This window comes from Rhamphochromis longiceps, linkage group LG2 (assembly GCF_057381845.1).
Source record: "Rhamphochromis longiceps isolate RC_006_pf linkage group LG2, R_longiceps_female_GT1.1, whole genome shotgun sequence".
NCBI classification, from domain to species: Eukaryota; Metazoa; Chordata; class Actinopteri; order Cichliformes; family Cichlidae; genus Rhamphochromis; species Rhamphochromis longiceps.
Genome location: NC_140558.1, coordinates 18,472,800 through 18,490,242, shown reverse-complemented (window position 1 = coordinate 18,490,242; position 17,443 = coordinate 18,472,800). Strand labels below are relative to the sequence as shown.

Below are 17,443 nucleotides of genomic sequence, written 5' to 3'. Positions count from 1 at the left end.
GGTTGTCAGACCCGAGGTATTTTTCTGTAAATGGCACACTGGGTGTGGCTCTCTCTGCAGTAGAGTATCACTTCCTGTTCCAGTACACAGCTTGTATAGGTTATCTATGTAACCAATTTAATTAAAGCTTATAGAAAACTTCTTATTTCATACTGCAGCTTCACATGATTTATCCAAAGCGCACTCTGTTGATTACATTCACAATGATACTTGTAGTGTAGTGTTTGCAGCTCTGTACCAAGGTAGCGAAGGCTCTGTTAGTTCTCCTCCAGCAGACAGTACCAAGCAGCTGGGAAAACATGATGGCTGGGTGACCGTGAGGAGGAAGCGTAGTGTTAAACAGAAGCCCTGGGTACACCACCAACCTATTTATGTGTCTAAATGTTTTTCCCCACACTGTGACACACACCCTGGGGAATAAACACTAGAGTAAGTGTTGATTTTGTTTTGAGACATGTCAAACTAGAAACCTGCAATCATAATCGATTGTCTTCCAGGGCCCATCACAGTAGATTTCTTTCTGAAAGCGCTGTACTAACACAGAGCAGAGCAGCTATCTGAACGCTACTCCAACAGAGGTCGATCATCTTGTTAATAATTTCACCTCCTCACTAATAGTGCTGCAATAAACTATTATTTTGATAGTCGAATAGTCACCAATGGTTTTTTTTGGGATTAGTCGACTAATCAGATCATGCATCCATTGGACGTGAAACGTACAGCTTATTGCACCAGCAGCATCTGCTCTTATATAACTATCATTAGCTTACAGCTTTAAATGTTTAAGGTATGCGCTAGCTAAAAATAAAGACAAGATGATAATTTATTAAACTTTTAAGGAAATTTGCAGATTGTTTCGGTGGAGATTAATAAACTCAGCCGTCTGCTCCTTGCTATCTAAAATATAACAGGACACTGGGGTAAACTCTCGACCATCTCACACTTCTGTTTAATCAGCTGTGTAAAAACTATAACGTTAATCTCAGCCAAACCGATTTACTAAGGAACAATAACAGTTTTAAGTTATCTGAGTGACTTATATATCATGTTTAACCTGAGTAGAGAAAGACAGCGGGGGTTTGAAAATGATGTGCCCGGAGTTCGCTGTTCTTGCCGGCTCTAGTGAGCCTTGAACCCCGGCTAGCTATCCCACAGATGTAATATTATCTACAGCTACTTTTAGTACTGTTGATGTTAAGTTAGACTCTTTTTCTCCAATTGATCTTTCTGAGTTAACTTCCATAATTACTTCCTCCAAACCATCAACGTGTCTTTTAGACCCCATTCCTACAAAACTGCTCAAAGAAGTCCTGCCATTAATTAATGTCCCTGACCATCTCTGATTGATTTAGACCACAATATGGGCATAATGTGTGTCTGTTGTTGACGCTGACCACGCTGAATAAAGTAAAATAAAAAAAAGTCTCTGCAACTCTGAAAGTGTCCAAGAGACTTTTTTTTTTTTTGAACAGTTGGTCGCACCGGTGCGACCTAAGACCAAATGGGTCGCACTCTAGAGCCCTGTAGGGGGTCATATGATTGTTGTTTTTTTCTGTATGTATTATTGTAGGGTCTACCTTATAATATAAAGCACCTTGAGGCAACTGTTGTTGTGATTTGGTGCTGTATAAATAAAACTGAATTGAACCAAGATGAATTAATGAGTTCTCACCTTGACAGGTTTCACGCGTCGGCTTCTCAAAGATCTCCTCCTGATCAAAGCCTTTCTTAGACTCCTGCTCTTTGTATGACCGATAGAACACAGACCTGCCAGGTGAAATCACACTTTTAACACTCCTGTCACACATGTGGTCACAGGTGCATCAGCCAACAACTTACCTGAAGAAGCCTCGATCCACGGCTGACCTGTTCATGATCACAGAGTCTTCCTGGTTGTAGCCAGTGTATGAGGCGATCGCCACAATCGAGTTAATACCTGAAAGGTGTGAGAACTTTTATACGTGAGCATCTCAGTGGACAGTTGAGCATCTCAGTGGGCAGTTGAGCATACCTGCGGGGAGCTCCCTGAAGCGCAGGTACTCCATGGAGCGGGTGGTGACGAGTGGTTTCTGAGGGTAGTACAGCACGTGAGCGAGCGTGTCCATTCGAACATGGAAGTTGGTGATGTAAACACCCATGGCCTGCTTCCCCATGGCGGACTGATATGTGTTCCTGGGAGACTGAAAACATGCGTGTTCAGGCCCAAGCTTCCTGTTTGCTTGCTTATCTATTTATCTGTTTGCTTGTTTATTAGTTTGTTTTGTCTGAGTACCTGGTTGTGATCAGGGAATGGGATGATGGACGCACACACTCCAAGGATCATAGATGGATGGATCTCACAGTGGGTGTAGGTGGAACAATAGGCCACGCCTTTCTCCTGGAGGTCATCTGGGGTCATAGCGAGCATGACGGTCTCCTCTTCTAGGGTGTCTATGTACTCCACCACACCGCTGGCCACTAAGTCCTGCCAGCTAAGTGCCAAAGAACATTTATGTCAACACCACCTGAAGCATCTGCAGCAATTGCCAACCTTCAGCACCATCTCAACTGTCTGTATTCTGCCTCACCTGTAGTTGTTATACTCGCGCTCCTTCAGCTGGTCGATGTGGCGTCTCTTCAGCAGCAGTTTCTGTTTCTCGACAATCAGCAGCGGTCGGCAGATTCGTCCAGCGTCCGTGTAAATTCTGATCTCACGCTCTCTAATGTCTCTGATCATCGACACCTGAAACGGTCAGGCGAGTTCTCAGTGATTGATCAACAGCCTGGTGGGCCTAACAAGGATTTCAATTAAATACCATCAAATATTTGATCAGGTAAACCGTTTGAATGACCAAGCGCTGCCCCGCCAATCAATAACTCAAATTCTGAAGGTTTGTGTTAACATCCTGTCTGCCACAGACGATTATTTTGATAGTCGACTAATCAGATCATGCATCCATTGGACGTGAAACGTACAGCTTATTGCACCAGCAGCATCTGCTCTTAGACAACTATCATTAGCTTACAGCTTATAGTGTTTCAGGTATGTGCTAACTAAAAATAAAGACAAGAAGATAATTTATTAAACTTTCAATGAAGTTTGCAGATTGTTTTGGTGGAGTTTAATAAACTCAGCCGTCTGCTCCTTGCTATCTAAAATATAACAGGACACTGGAGTAAACTCTCGACCATTTCACACTTCTGTATAATCAGTTTTCTGTCTGACGTTTATTCAGCTGTGTAAAAACTATAACTTTAATCGCAGCCAAACTGATTTACTCAGGAACAAATAAAACTGAAAAAAAACAAACAATAACATGTTTAAGTTATCTAAGTGACTCATATATCATGTTTAACCTGAGTAAATGCAGCCTCTTAAGGATGCGGTCCCCGAATTTGGACACAGCTTCTTCTTCAGGGTTTAACGGCAGCTGGCATCCTTGTACATGCAGTGCTGCCATCTTCTGTTTCAGTCCATTATTACACGCTTAAATCCTACTACTTATTCCTGCGTCTTTCGGGATCTTACAAAGCTTCAAACGACGCGGCGACTATTAAATTAGTCGTCAACGATTTTGATAGTCAACTAATCGTGGCAGCCCTACTGTCTACTTTTGATGTGTGATGGAAATCGGTGAAGTGTACTGTTCGGTATACACAACACACCGCTAAATCAATTGCATCCAGGCTGCATGAACAGGAAACAGTTATTGATTACTACAAGTCTCAGAGAGAATGACCAATGAGAGCAGAGAGCAGGGGGAGACAACCAGCTTACCTGTTCTATCAGGTAAAGCAGAGGCGGCAGCCGTAATCAAAGTGTTTGTGACGTCTCACAAGCAGAAAACAGATTTATGCCTTCTGTCACCATCCACCGTGTGAACATTCCAGTATTGATTACTGGTCGCGTGTGGATGTGTGCAACGGTGGTTACCTCAGAGACGATGATATCCATCTGTCTGCGGAGTTTCCTCAGTGTATTCATCAGCTGTTCTGGATCTTTGTGGATTCCCACCCAGCAGCCATTCACAAAGATTTTAGTGGCACTAAAATGTTAAAGCAGGACACACATTACACACCTGCAGGGTAATTAATAACCTCGTCTGACTATGAAATGGTCACGGACTCTGCAATGGCCGCAGGTGAGATCTCCTCCAGGTTCTCCATGCTCCACTCCTCCAGAAACTCCAGGATGGGCGATGGCTGCGAGCCCACAGAGATGTAGGCCATCAGGGCCAAGTTCTTCACCAGCCCCACAGCGTGACCCTGCAAACCATCAACTCCACAATCAATACGCCGGATCGCTGTGTTAAAGGTGAACCAATCTTACAACTTGCCAGGTGAGCGTTACCTCGGGCGTCTCGGCCGGACACACCATCCCCCATAGTGTGTTGTGCAGCTGTCGAGGTTTCGCCAGTTTTCCATCTCGACCGATAGGAGAGTTGACCCGGCGCAGGTGAGACAGTGTGGATGCGAAGGTGAGACGGTTCAACACCTGTGAACACAAAAATGATGAGCATCAGTGGAGGTAGAGCGGCAGGTGTCAGGCTCTCATTTGTATTTCAGAGTGAGCATCAGTTTACAGGTAGGCTTACCTGTGACACGCCGGCTCGGGCCTGGTGAGCCTTCTTCACGTCACCCCAGTTACCTGTGGCAAGAGAGTACTTGAGCCCGTCAGAGATGATACGCGTCTTAATGGCGAGCTCTAGGTTGAAATCCTTCCCGCGGTCGATGAACTTCTGAGCATAGATCCTGATTTCCTTCAGCAGGTTTTTAAACATGCTGATGAGGAGGAGAAGAAGAATGATGTCATTCCTTCATCCAATCAGATTGCGAGTTCCAAACAGAAAGCTGATTAACAATAACAGCGTCACACTGGAAAGCCTTCTTTGAGTAACAGAACCTGCGTGTACACAAAATCTGCATGGTCGACAACAGAGAGTCCTCACCCTCGGAACAGGAAGGCCAGTAATGGCCCGGCGAGGTCCAGCCTCTTGTTGCCATAGTGATCTCTGTCATCCAGTTCCCGCCTGCCGAGAGCGGCGAGCAGCAACCTGTGCACCATGTACCTGAAAACACAAACACAGAAGGATTCCTGTCAAGTGCGTGACTCAGGTCAGCCTCAGGTGCGACAGTCAGCCTCAGGTGTGACTCACCCTAAGAAGTAGGCCTTCTTGGTCTCGCAGAAATCGCTTACGCCGACATGTGGCAGCATCTCCTTTTGCAGGACTTCCTTTGCGTATTTAATCCGTCGCTCCTTCGTCACACCGGGTTTTGCGCCTCGTGAGCCAATGAAGTTCAACGCCACGTTCTGCTCCTGGATCACAAAAGCTTCGTCCAGAGAGGGCTTCACCTGAAGTAGGCGGGGTTAAAAGTTACTACCTGCAGACTGAGACAATCAAAAAAAATCATTAATGCGTCGCAGACTGACCATCTCCATCATCTCAGGGTCATCAAAGTCATAAATGATATGTTCCAGGATGTCTCTGTCCGATACGAAGCCCAGTGCCCGGAACACGATGATGATGGGAACTTCCTGTCGGATGTAGGGAAGCGTGGAGACGATCCTCTGACCTATGGCGCTCTTCTTCACTCCCTGAGAGATTAACAGCAATCAACAATCAGTGGTCTGGGTCAATTGGCAGACAACGTTCTGTTTCCAACAACAGAAATAAGAGCATCGCTCATCTCTCTAACTCAATGTTATGAGCTCTTCTCAGTTAATCGCAGCCCGGCTTGGGTGCTCACTTCACTTCCTGCTTCCAGGTAACTCACCTGCCCTCCTCGAGCCATCATGCTGACCCAGATCGTGCTGGTTGGGCGGGATGAATTCTCCAGGCAGGATCGGCACTCTGCGGTGTACGCATACTTCGAGTCCTTCTTGGCAAACACGTACACCGTGTTGGTGGCCATCTTTTCCTGAGCGATCAGCACCTGGAAACAGTGACACATCTGTTTACACGGCTGCCTGATGCCACTGATGCGGTATCAGTGTATGACGCTCCATGTAAAACAATGCAAAGACATGAATGTGCGCCTGTTAGCTTGTAAGCAGGACACGGCGTGCGGGCGTAGCAGAATCATCGTTCTCTCGAGTAAGCAGCTCGCCACGCAATGATGTCAAAGCACACCTTTTCTGACCCATTGATGATGAAGTAACCTCCAGGGTCCAATGGGCACTCGTTGAGTTCGCACAGGTCTCGGTCAGTCAGGCCACTTAGCAGGCAGTACGTGGAGCGAAGCATGATGGGAATTTTCCCAATGAAGGTCTTCTGGTGCTGCGTCTGCAGCTGATCCTCTCCCTCCTTGATGATTGTCTTTGTGATGTCCACATACAGTGGCGCAGAGTACCTGAGGGGCAGGTGAAATGGGACAGGATATGAGAAGGGGTGAACAGGAAATGACAGCAAAGACAGGCGAGAGGTAAAACTCACGTCAGGTTCCTCAGCCGTGCCTCGTTGGGCATCATGGGAGATGGTGCTCCATCTCTCTCCCAGTGGGTGGGCTTAGACAGGTAGATCTGCTCAAACTTCAGGAGATACCGAGGCTACACCAAAAACACAGTGATGTCGGTGATGTAAATGGTAAATGGCCTGTATTTGTAAAGCGCTTAACTTAGTCCCTATGGACCCCAAAGTGCTTTACACATCCAGTCGTCCACCCATTCACACACTGGTGATGGCAGCTACATTGTAGCCACAGCCACCCTGGGGCGCACTGACAGAGGCGAGGCTGCCGGACACTGGCGCCACCGGGCCCTCTGACCACCACCAGTAGGCAGTAGTGTCTTGCCCGAGGACACAACAACCAAGACTGTCCAAGCTGGGGCTCGAACCGGCAACCTTCCGATTACAAGACGAACTGCCAACTCTTGAGCCACGTCGCCCCATGTGACAGAGCGACCCCCCCCATTCTCAGTCACACCTGGTGGTACTCACCGGCTCCTCCACCTCCCCTGAGGTGTGCTGAGCTTCAGCCTGCAGGTCGATGGGCGGAGCATCCTCCACGATCCTCTGAACAGACATCTGAATGAACTCATCGAAGGAATCTAGTTGCTGCCGCACCAGCCCTTTCTCGTCAAAATAAGAGCTGAGAAAGAAAGAGAGAGAGAGAGAGAGAGAGAGAGAGAGAGAGAGAGAGAGAGAGAGAGAGAGAGAGAGAGAGAGAGAGAGAGAGAGATCAAAATAAGAGCTGTGCTGGCCCCGTCAGAACCTCACAGGCTCATGCCAGATTCTGCACTCAGTAAAAAAAATTAAAAAAAAATACCCTGTCAGGCCATCGCATGACCCAAGCTTAACATCTACCTGTCCAGTCTCTGATCGATACTTCAATGTTGATCAGTGGACTGATCACTAGACCAGCGCTGGTCTGGTGTTGGTACAACTTTGATTCCTTACCTGCAGCTGAGTTCAAAATGGCAGACATGAACTGTTCTACAGAGCAGATGATCATTTAATTCAGTTTCAGATTTGTGGCAACAGATCTTCTTATAGCCTCTGACTTATCTCTGTGCTTGTCCTGCTAGACCTCAGTGCAGCGTTCGATACGCCCAACTATCTATCCATGAAGCCAGATAACACACGCTTATCCCTTTCAGGGTCCACAATGGCGGCGCCTATCCCAGCTGTCTTAGGGCGAGAGACAGAGTACACCCTGGACAGGTTGCCAGTCTTTCGCAGGGCTGACAGATAGACACAGACAACCATTCACGCATACGGACAATTTAGAACTTCCAGTTAACCTATCCCCACTAGCTGGAGTACCCGGAGAGAACCCACGCAAACATGGGGAGAACATGCAGTCGTAGATATATAGGATCTAACCAGACTCTTATTCTGGATTAGGGCTGCAGCTATGGATTATTTTACTAATCCGGTAAGATAAGAAATAACTTTGTCTTATAAATGAGCAATAATAAATATTCAAAAGAGGGAAAAACAAGAATTTTCAATTTGAGCTGCTCATTGGTTTCCATTTCAGTAACTGCAGGGTTTTTAAATAGTTTACTGCATATAACAGCTGACAAAAAAATTAACTCTTTGATTGTAATTGTGCAATATTAAAATTTAAAAAGGTCACACTAATAATATTAATATATATATATTAATATTATTAGTGTGACCTTTTTAAATTTTAATATTGCACAATTACAATCAAAGATATATACACACACACACACACACACACACACACACACACACACACACACACACACACACACACACACACACACACACACACACACACACACACACGTGTCTCAGTCAATTATAGATGATGTGAGAGGGCGGGTGTGTGTGTTTAGGGCCCGGATGGCTTGGGTATAGAAGCTCCTCTTGAGTCTCTCTGTCCTTGTCTCTGTGCTGACTCCTTCTGAAGTCCACCACCAGCTCCTTGGTCTTGCCGACGTTCAGCTGGAGGTGATTGTCCTGGCACCATGATGCCAGAATCTTCACTTCATCCATGTAGGCCGCCTCATCGTTGTGGGAGATGGCACCCAACACCACTGTGTCGTCAGCAAACTTCACAATGGTGTTGGAGCCATGGGTGGCCACACAGTCTGAAGTGTAGAGGGAGTGGAGCAGTGGCGAGAGGACACATCCCTGAGGTGCTCCTGTGTTGATGGTGATGCTGTTAGAGACGCATCTACCCACCCTCACCACCTGAGTTCTGCCAGTGAGGAAGTCCAACACCCATGCACACAGACGGCTGTTAAGTCCCAGATCCCTGAGCTTTGTGAACAGTCTGCAGGGCACTATTGTGTTAAACGCTGAACTGTAATCAACAAACAGCATTCGCACATAGTTACCCTGTTTCTTGTCCACGTGGCTGAGAGTGGTGTGTAGTAGTGATGTGCGGATCGATCCTGAAATATAGATTCCTCCGATACCAGTCATTTATGTTCTAGAATCGATTCTCACATTAAAATATCGATATTTTTAGTAATTTAGGGTTAATTTGTAGTTTATCATTAACAGCAACACAGTGGAAGGAAACTATAACATTCGGATTGTCTACATTCAAAGGAACTACTTCCTCTTCTGCCTTTCATAGTCATGTGCGAAATACGGCTGTATAAATGACTCGCAGTCCCTTGGCGCGCGCACTCACAACAATGGCTGAGCCTAATTGTGCAGACGTATTTTACCTCCACAAACAGCTGAGACATGGTTTGCGATACATGTGGCAAAAAAGTGCTCCAAGAGTGAGGTGTTGTGGCTATACTTTCCCAACCTTGAGACCTCAGAATTAGGGAGACAATCAAAAGGGCACATTTTACAGGGTTTATTTATCAGATAAAATACGTTAAATGTCACCGAAACAGCGGGGGTGTCCAAATTCAGAGGCTGCTTCCACCTGAGGACCCGCCCTTCCCGGTCTAAAGAAAGCCGGGTAGTACGTCTTGAGTTCCCTCGGTGGAGTGAAACTCAGCCGTCTGCTCCTTGCTATCTAAAATATAACCGGGCGCTGGCGTCTCACACTTTCTTTAATTAGTTTTCTGTTTGATGTTTATTCAGCAGTGTGAAAACCCCGGAGGAACACACCTGAGGGATTAATAAAGTTAAATTTAATTTAATCTAATCTAATAACTTTAATCTCAGCCAAACCGATTTACTCACGAACAAACAAAACACTGAAAAAGCCAAACAATAACATTTTTAAGTTATCAAAGTGACTTATATATCATGTTTAACCCAAGTAGTGAAAGCCTGCGGGGGTTTGAAGACGATGTGTTGATCGGCTCAGATATTTGAAGTTTACACAGCTACATTCTCACCTGAAAACATGTTAAAAGTTGGGTTTTTTTGCGACCCAGAAAGAGAAAGAAGAGTAATATTAAAACTAAGTAGCTGCCACCATTGTTGGAAACTGGAATTGGCTCGGCTGCGCTATGAATTCTGCAATATGGTTTTTCAATTTTGTTGTCCAGGTGGAAATTCGGGAGAATGGTGGCTCCGGGATTCTCCCGGAAAAATCGGGAGGGTTGGCATGTTTGGTTGTGGCAACATCACTAACCTTGTCAAACACCTCAGAGTAAATCATATCACAGAATATGAGGCGCGTATGTTGAGACGAACTGAAGAGGAGGAGAGGGACAGGTGCTGCTAGGGCGAGACACACGTCTCTCACAGAGTCCTTTAGTGCTGCAGGCAGGCAACGTGTTCAAATAGCGCATAACTTCAGTTTTTTTTTATTTCTATATGATGAACTCTGCATTATTAAGTGATAAGAACAAGTAATCTGATGTCCTGTAATCATTATGACGCTATAATTTGAGATACAATAAATAAAATAAGTTTTTTTGTATAAAGTATCGGTATCTGATCAGTATCGTCGATACCACCCTGAAAAGTACTTGGTATCGGATCGGAAAGGAAATCAGTGGTATCGCACATCACTAGTGTGTAGGACGTGGGCAATGGCATCCTCTGTGGATCTGTTGGATCTGTAGACGAACTGCAGCAGATCTGTGGTGTCTGGGATGGAGGAGGAGATTATGTTCTTCAGCAGCCTCTCAAATACCTTCATTACTACAGAGGTCAGTGCAACTGGCCGGTAATCGTTCAGGGATGATGGTTTGCTGTTCTTGGGCACAGGGATGATGGTGGATCTTTTGAAGCATGTGGGGACCACAGACTTCGCCAGGGACTCGTTGAAGATGTAAGCGAACACACCTGCTAGCTGGTCAGCACAGCAGCGCAGCAGACGGCCGGTGATGCCGTCTGGCCCCGCCGCTTTCCTTGTGTTCACTCTCCTCAATGCCACTCGAACGTCATGCTCCGCGATGCTGGTCACCGGTCTCTCGCTGATGACGTCACTGTCCTCGGTAGTTAGGCGGTAGATAGCATTAGCCGCCTGGCTAACCTCGAAACGGGCGTAGAACTGATTCAGCTCGTTGGTGAATGCAGAGTCGACGTTGATATTCTGTTTTCTTGGAAGGCTTTCTGACATTATTAAGGGAGGTTCTCACAGTATTTTATCTCCAGGATCAGGTATATTTGGTGTGACAAATAAGTGCTACAGAGTTTAGATGAAGCACCAAAGCACAAAATTGGGGTGTAAATAGTTAAGGTGCCAATATATCCCCCCTGCAGTGGTGGCTTCACTCACCCCTGCGTCAGATGCAACCTTTTCTACCTGCTCTTAAGGCGCAGGAAGGCGCTGCAGTATTCTCCAAAACTATAGGTGTCGCCACTCAGACAATATTGCATCATACACCCTGATGAGGAGGAGAAGAAGTCAAAACTGGAAGCAGAGACTTTGTCAAATGTGTCTTTGCAAAGTTCTTTCCACAAACTCAAATCTTCAAACAGTTGCAACATCTCCATGTGTGTGTGAGTCTGTCTCTGAGCTTCTGTGCAGGATTATCATTAAAATAGCGGGGGGAAATGGCACGTTCGCATACTTGTGTCTACAAACCAGCTGCGACTGCTGCAGCGCAATCTGCCAGGTTAGCAAAAGACAGTGCCTTTGTTTTCATACGCAAATGGTGGAAAAAGCATGGCGGCGACGGAGAATGAGAAGGGGGAAAGCGGATCGTTAAATGAAACAGATGAACCAGAATTGGTTTGTAAAAATGCTGCAACTTCAGTGGTGTGTTACTGGTTTGGCTTTCATTCATCAGATACACAACAGAGCACAATTTTTGATAGAACATCCAAGCAGGCCAAAAACCTGAGGTTGCATGGCGTTAAAACGGCTGCTTGCAAAAAACCCAAAAAAAAAAAAAAAACCTAACACAGCAGCCGCCAGCGCTGTAAAAAACGGTAGACTGGTGAGCAATGTTCCCTCTAATTTTTCATGTGTCTAAGCGAACACACAAACTCCCTGAGTAGTCCCTTGGACCACTGTGAGCAACAGCAGACGTGTGCACTGTGGTCACGCCAGCATCGAATCCATCCAAGTTACATGGTGTTACGAACTTGCATGTCCATGTGTTTGTTTTGTGCAGGTGTTGTGTCTTTTTATGTTAATTTAGCTGTGCCAGGGCCCTGCTCCGATTGGTGCGTGGATACACTGCCCCGACGTGACTGGTTCCAGCAGGAGGACCCGCCCATTAAAAGGAGGCTGGAGTGCTACAGTGGGAGAGGTCCTCGCGTTTCTCCTCATGACCCAGCAGTATTCCTGTGGCAGCCGCTGGTTGCAGTGCGCTTAAAAGTTGTGGAAGTGGAGTGGGTAGGGGTGAGCTGCCGTTTCTTTTGATCACCCGTTTTCTCCTGTTTTGAGTTAGTTAAGGAGGTCAGACTGTCTTTATTTTTGACTTTGTTTTGGTAAGGTCAGGGGTGCGGGATTTGTGTAGATTTGTTTTGTTTATTGCTTTGGCCCTGGCTCACCCTGAAGTGTTGACACTCCCGTTTTGGTTCCTTTATTTCACATTGTAAATAAACCACATTGTAACTAACGGATTTGTTTCTTGTGGCTGCTTGGGTCTTGGGGGGGGGAAGCGAGTGCCTCACTCATGTTATTGCCTGGCCCTAGACGGGTCATAACAATGGTTTATTAAAATAATCAAATTACAGCATGTACATTTATGTTAGACTACTTTTAATTAACTGCTTTAGCCCACTTACAATGAAAATTAAAAAATTTATTTCATGACCTGTGTAGCATGTTAACACTATTGGAAGTAAAAATAACTTGAACTCCAATTTTGAAAACAAAACTTTCTTCTTTTTTACAAAGTTCTGACTTGTATTATGAGTCTGTGTCTGTGGTCTGGGAGAGAGTCCTGTAACTCTGTCTGCAAAATACAGTAAATAATGACCAATGTTGGGCTATTAATTATATAGTTACTTCTTTTAAAAAGTAACTGAGTTTTGCAAACAACAAAGATTTTTGCAGCTGTTTACCTAAAAATGCAGCCAAGGCGTTTTTTAAATAAACAAACTATTTACAGAACAATCAGCTGTTCTGCATCAAATCTAATGCCACACAAATTATTTGTGCCACTCCAAAAATAATTTCTGTCCACTATGAGATAAAGGAGAACAACAGCCTGATACCTGCAGGCCTGACAGCAGCAGATGTATCACTGCTGTAACACCTGTAACATTCAGTAGTCGCCTCATTGTTCTGACACACACAACAAAACTATTGACTACACTACACGCTAACTACACAAGATTTGAGCTAAACGTCGCAAATCTCTCACATCTCAAAACACCGCCGTCACTCCTAAAACTTCCCCCTTCCTAAACAACTAAATGCCATGTTGCCATATCATTTTTTGATTGGTCGACATGGTACTTTTTTCGACCAATAGGAAAGGGTGGGGTTTTTTTTGGTGTTGTCTTTGCTCACAGGCGGAAAGTGCTTTCGAGCGTTTTCCTTATAAAACGCCGTTTTTACCATTTCTTCCCGCAGTAAATATAAACAACGACAGTATTCAGGAAGAAAACCAAACATTGCAGATATTTTCATCATAATTCTGGTTTTACGTGGCCTATCAACACAAAATTAAAACTGGTATAAAGTCCACACACCGTCAATTGTTCCGTCTGTCCTGCTCACATCTCCAATGGTTGTACACTTTGTCATTAACGTGGCTTCACTCCACATCAGCCACACCGCTTTGCTAGCTAAAACACCGGTGTCGGCCCATAAGGACGCTGTCATAGCCTGTCAACGATGTTGATTAGCTACGTATATATGAATGTGAATCACATCATTGGCTGGACTATGGGATAAGGTGGCATCGTTCAGTCACTCACTGACTAACACTGCAAAACAGAATTGTTAACGTATTTATTTTAATTTCAATTCAGGTTAGATTGTTTTCTGTGCACAGAGACCGTGCCAGCAGTGCGCAATTGCGCATGCGCTAGAGCTGGGTGATATAAGATTTTTTCATATCACGATAGGTTTTTTCCATTTCAGGCGATAACGATATATATCACGATATAAGCCAAATAACTATATTTGTAAGATTTAAATGTGCCGTTGCTCACAAGTAAAATGTGAAATAATCAGCAGCTTGTTTTTATTTTATATATTTATTTCCCATAATAAGTTCAACAGGGTAGATGTACTTAAGGAACATGAGACTTTTTCAGATAAATAAAGGCAAATATTGCAAACTACACAAAAGGCAGCCGCTGAAGCGTTTAAGTTTCAAAATAGAACAAACAAAACAGGCTACTAAATTGTCAATTCCACTTAGAAACAAAATATTAATTCTAAAAATAAATCTTAGTTTTACAGAAGAACAGACAAAATTGACTAACTTTTGTCAATATCAAATAAACTGAGAACTAAAAGGAAATTCTCAATCTCTCCTTGTTGTATAGCTGAGCTTTTCAACCAGTTTTAACAGTTACTTTAGTCTGACAAAAGCCGAATGACGAATTAGCGCTTCCAGTCAGAGATTGAGCATGCACCGCTTTATTGTATTTCCAGACTTGCTTTCGGCACAGTTTACAGTGAACGCTACTCTGTTTTTTGTCAGACTTGAAATAGCCGAAATACCTTCACACTACGGAACTTCTATGGCTCTTCCGTTCGACAATCTCTCCGGCATTGGAACCATCATCTGTTGTCTCTTCGGTAACCTTCGGTCATGCTCGGTTGATTTTTCTCTAGTCGGCACACTCATTTCCTCCATTACCCAGCGGCACGGTGGCTGGCTGCTTCCCAAACAAATACACATGTGCGGCTTGGCACTTGTGCTGTACGTAACAAGTCACGTGACGTGACGCTGCGGCTGTGATTGGTTCGGCTCTGCTACTACTTAATTTGGATTGGCTGTTCTTTTTTTTCTTTTTCTTTTTAAAGAGGACAAGCGCGGCGAGGTCTATCGCAATAGTTTAATTTTTCTATCGAGAAAAAGTTATTTCGCAATACATATCGTTATCATTCTATCGCCCAGCTCTAACATGCGCGCAGTTTAAAGGGAACATTGCTGTTGGGTGAATAATGCAAAAAACAGAGATCTGAGATGGAAAACTAGCCAAAGTCAGAGGGAATTAATAATGATGTTTATCAAACGAGAAACATAGTTTGATCTTCTTTTTCTGCTGGTTCAGAGAGAGACAACACCTGCAGCATCAGAGACCTTTGAGCTGTCAGCTTTGAACACCGATGGCGGGTCCGTGTACGTGCCGTTCGGTCCGCGCTTTGTGTGGACTCACCATAATATTTTTCCTGTAAGAACAGATGATCACTACATCTCCACAAGGACACACAGGTGAGTTTACCTGATGACGATCCAGCACGCTTCCTGCCACAGGTCAGGAGTGATCTCATCATCATCTTCATCATACTGATTATCTGACAGAGACAGCAGGGATAAATATACGTGAGCAATACACATACTGAGACGTTGAAGCTTCACCGATCAATCAATGACAGATTGTCGGTTCAGGTTACTTCCTTTTCACAGATAACTGCACATAGAGTTTAATGATCAGTTTAAACAACTGGTGAATTGATCAGATACATCAATAAAAACAGATAACAATCTCACAGGAAAGTTATTGATCGTTCTGTTTTTAACTCACTGGTTCTGATCACGCAAACTGATCAATCAGAAGCAACACAACTGATCTGTTAAGTCAACTTCCTGTTTGTGTGAGTCGAGTGTAATGACATCACTTCCTGTCTGAGTGCAGGCAAATGCAGCACACAGCCTGAAGCTGGTGATATCAGGAGAACTCTGTTGATATGAACTGTGAGAGGTCCTGAAGACTGAGCCTCAGGGTTCATCAGAGAGCTGATTCCAAACTGCTGACCGCACGATGGTGATGATTTACTGTCAGATCACAAGTGATGGAGGTGACACATGGCTAAATCCAACGTTCAGTGTTTTCCAGCCCACACAGAATCTAATTAACAGCTGCAGTCTGACAGACTTTCATTTGTCACACTACAGATGACACTCCCTGTGAGCTCAAACAACTGTTTCATAAAATCCAAGCTTGGCTTTTGAAACACTTAAGTGATGAGTCTTGGCCCTACTCTCACAGCTTTGAGCTGATTACAATTCTCTCGTCCCCCTCATTCCAATGAATCATAAATGATCAAATCAGCTATTACACTCTGCTTAACACACTATTTACTAAGAGTTAAAGTTTGTGGAACAAATCCAGTTATTGTGGCTCATTTAAATATTCTGCTCTTGAAAGTAATCTCTTACAAATACTTGTGTTGTTAGTCTACTGCAAAAACACTTTGTCCCTGTCTTTGAGTCCTAAACCTGAGCCTCTTCAGTTATTCCAGGAAATTTATAAAGACAGCTGAGTGTTTTGAGCTGCTGCAGACATCCTGTCCTGTCTTTGAAGGGACATTTTCATTATCACAACCTGTAAAACACCTGTGATGAAGGAAGACATTTTGTAGTCCATCTTCTGCACTTTGTAGTTTTAACACCGCAGCCCTTCAGCCTTACGTAATTAAGGAGACTAGTGTGTCTCAGCACACCACACGTCTATTTTTCTCATCATCTCTTTCATTTCATGACCTTTACAGGTTAAAAGGAGGAGAAGACAGGATGAACTGACCTGCTGCCTGTAGCTTTGCCTCCCTGAGAAACTGGGTAATGACCTCTCACCTTTAACTTAAAGATAGATCGGTCAATTATCTTGTGGTCAACATTTACTTCCATTGCTGATCAATCTCTGATCACGGTCCAGCTTTCTTTATGCAGTGTTTATACTGTGTAAATATGGCGGATTGTACACAGTTTTTATACCGCAGAATTTACACATAATATAAGTGTTCGCTTTTATACTGTGGTACTGTTTATATATTGTAGTATTTGTGGGTGTAGTGTCACAGTAACGCTGAGTGTAAACGTCTGCAGCGATAATCAAGTTAAATAAAGGGTCCTCGTGCATTAGCAGCATTTAGCCTGTTAGCTCACACAAAGCCCCGCTGCTTTTAGCTGATGTTAGCACACGAATCAGGTGAGGCTCGTGATCTGCGTGAGGCTGACGCGTACCTGTGTGACAGGTGTTTGTTTGGATGAGTGATACTAGCTTTTGTTCTCTCAGAAATTACTAAAATGGTTAGCTGTAGCACGGGTTAGCTCCTCTGTCACGTCCTGTTAATAAAATTACCAAATAAATGCAAATAAAATTATCCACCATGTGACGTAATGACGTTTTACAGCTGTGCAGCTCACCTTCATCCTGGTCATACATGTTTATCTCCTGAAAACTTAAAACCACAACAACAAAAATAAAAACAACAACCACAAAACGTTGCGATCACCGCGCGCCCCGGAAACGTAGGTCACTTCTGCTTTGTTCTTCTTTGTTAGTAATAGGCAGAGGTGAAACACTACTGCCCCTCACAGGCTGGATGCTACAACTGCACAAATCCTCAGGCTTGCTCTCAAGTCAATGTCGTGTGTGTTTTTATTTGTTTGGTTTTCCAAAAAACGTTCTTTATTTATCTTCAAATATTTTATTGTGAAGCACAAGTAACAACTAGAAAAATTTGCATTTCCTGCGAAAATGCTGTGTGG

General features: G+C 44.3%; 1 protein-coding gene across 2 annotated transcripts in view; it reads right to left on the bottom strand.

Moving 5' to 3' along the window:
* The window catches only part of LOC146677127 (DNA-directed RNA polymerase II subunit RPB2), a 32,171-nt gene extending 14,937 nt beyond the window's left edge, over positions 1 to 17,234 (bottom strand). For both annotated transcript variants that reach the window (XM_085418412.1, XM_085418405.1), the window contains exons 1-18: positions 17,099 to 17,234; positions 15,174 to 15,246; positions 6,918 to 7,068; positions 6,414 to 6,526; positions 6,111 to 6,330; positions 5,755 to 5,913; positions 5,411 to 5,575; positions 5,136 to 5,332; positions 4,929 to 5,048; positions 4,575 to 4,761; positions 4,331 to 4,474; positions 4,106 to 4,245; positions 3,914 to 4,025; positions 2,568 to 2,722; positions 2,273 to 2,471; positions 2,012 to 2,180; positions 1,840 to 1,936; positions 1,673 to 1,767 (exon numbers count right to left, since the gene is read on the bottom strand). In XM_085418412.1, the coding sequence (XP_085274538.1) occupies positions 1,673 to 1,767; positions 1,840 to 1,936; positions 2,012 to 2,180; positions 2,273 to 2,471; positions 2,568 to 2,722; positions 3,914 to 4,025; positions 4,106 to 4,245; positions 4,331 to 4,474; positions 4,575 to 4,761; positions 4,929 to 5,048; positions 5,136 to 5,332; positions 5,411 to 5,575; positions 5,755 to 5,913; positions 6,111 to 6,330; positions 6,414 to 6,526; positions 6,918 to 7,068; positions 15,174 to 15,246; positions 17,099 to 17,117 (2,515 nt within the window). In that variant the 5' untranslated portion in view covers positions 17,118 to 17,234. The remainder of the gene's footprint in view (positions 1 to 1,672; positions 1,768 to 1,839; positions 1,937 to 2,011; positions 2,181 to 2,272; positions 2,472 to 2,567; positions 2,723 to 3,913; positions 4,026 to 4,105; positions 4,246 to 4,330; positions 4,475 to 4,574; positions 4,762 to 4,928; positions 5,049 to 5,135; positions 5,333 to 5,410; positions 5,576 to 5,754; positions 5,914 to 6,110; positions 6,331 to 6,413; positions 6,527 to 6,917; positions 7,069 to 15,173; positions 15,247 to 17,098) is intronic.
* Positions 17,235 to 17,443: the final 209 nt, after the last annotated feature.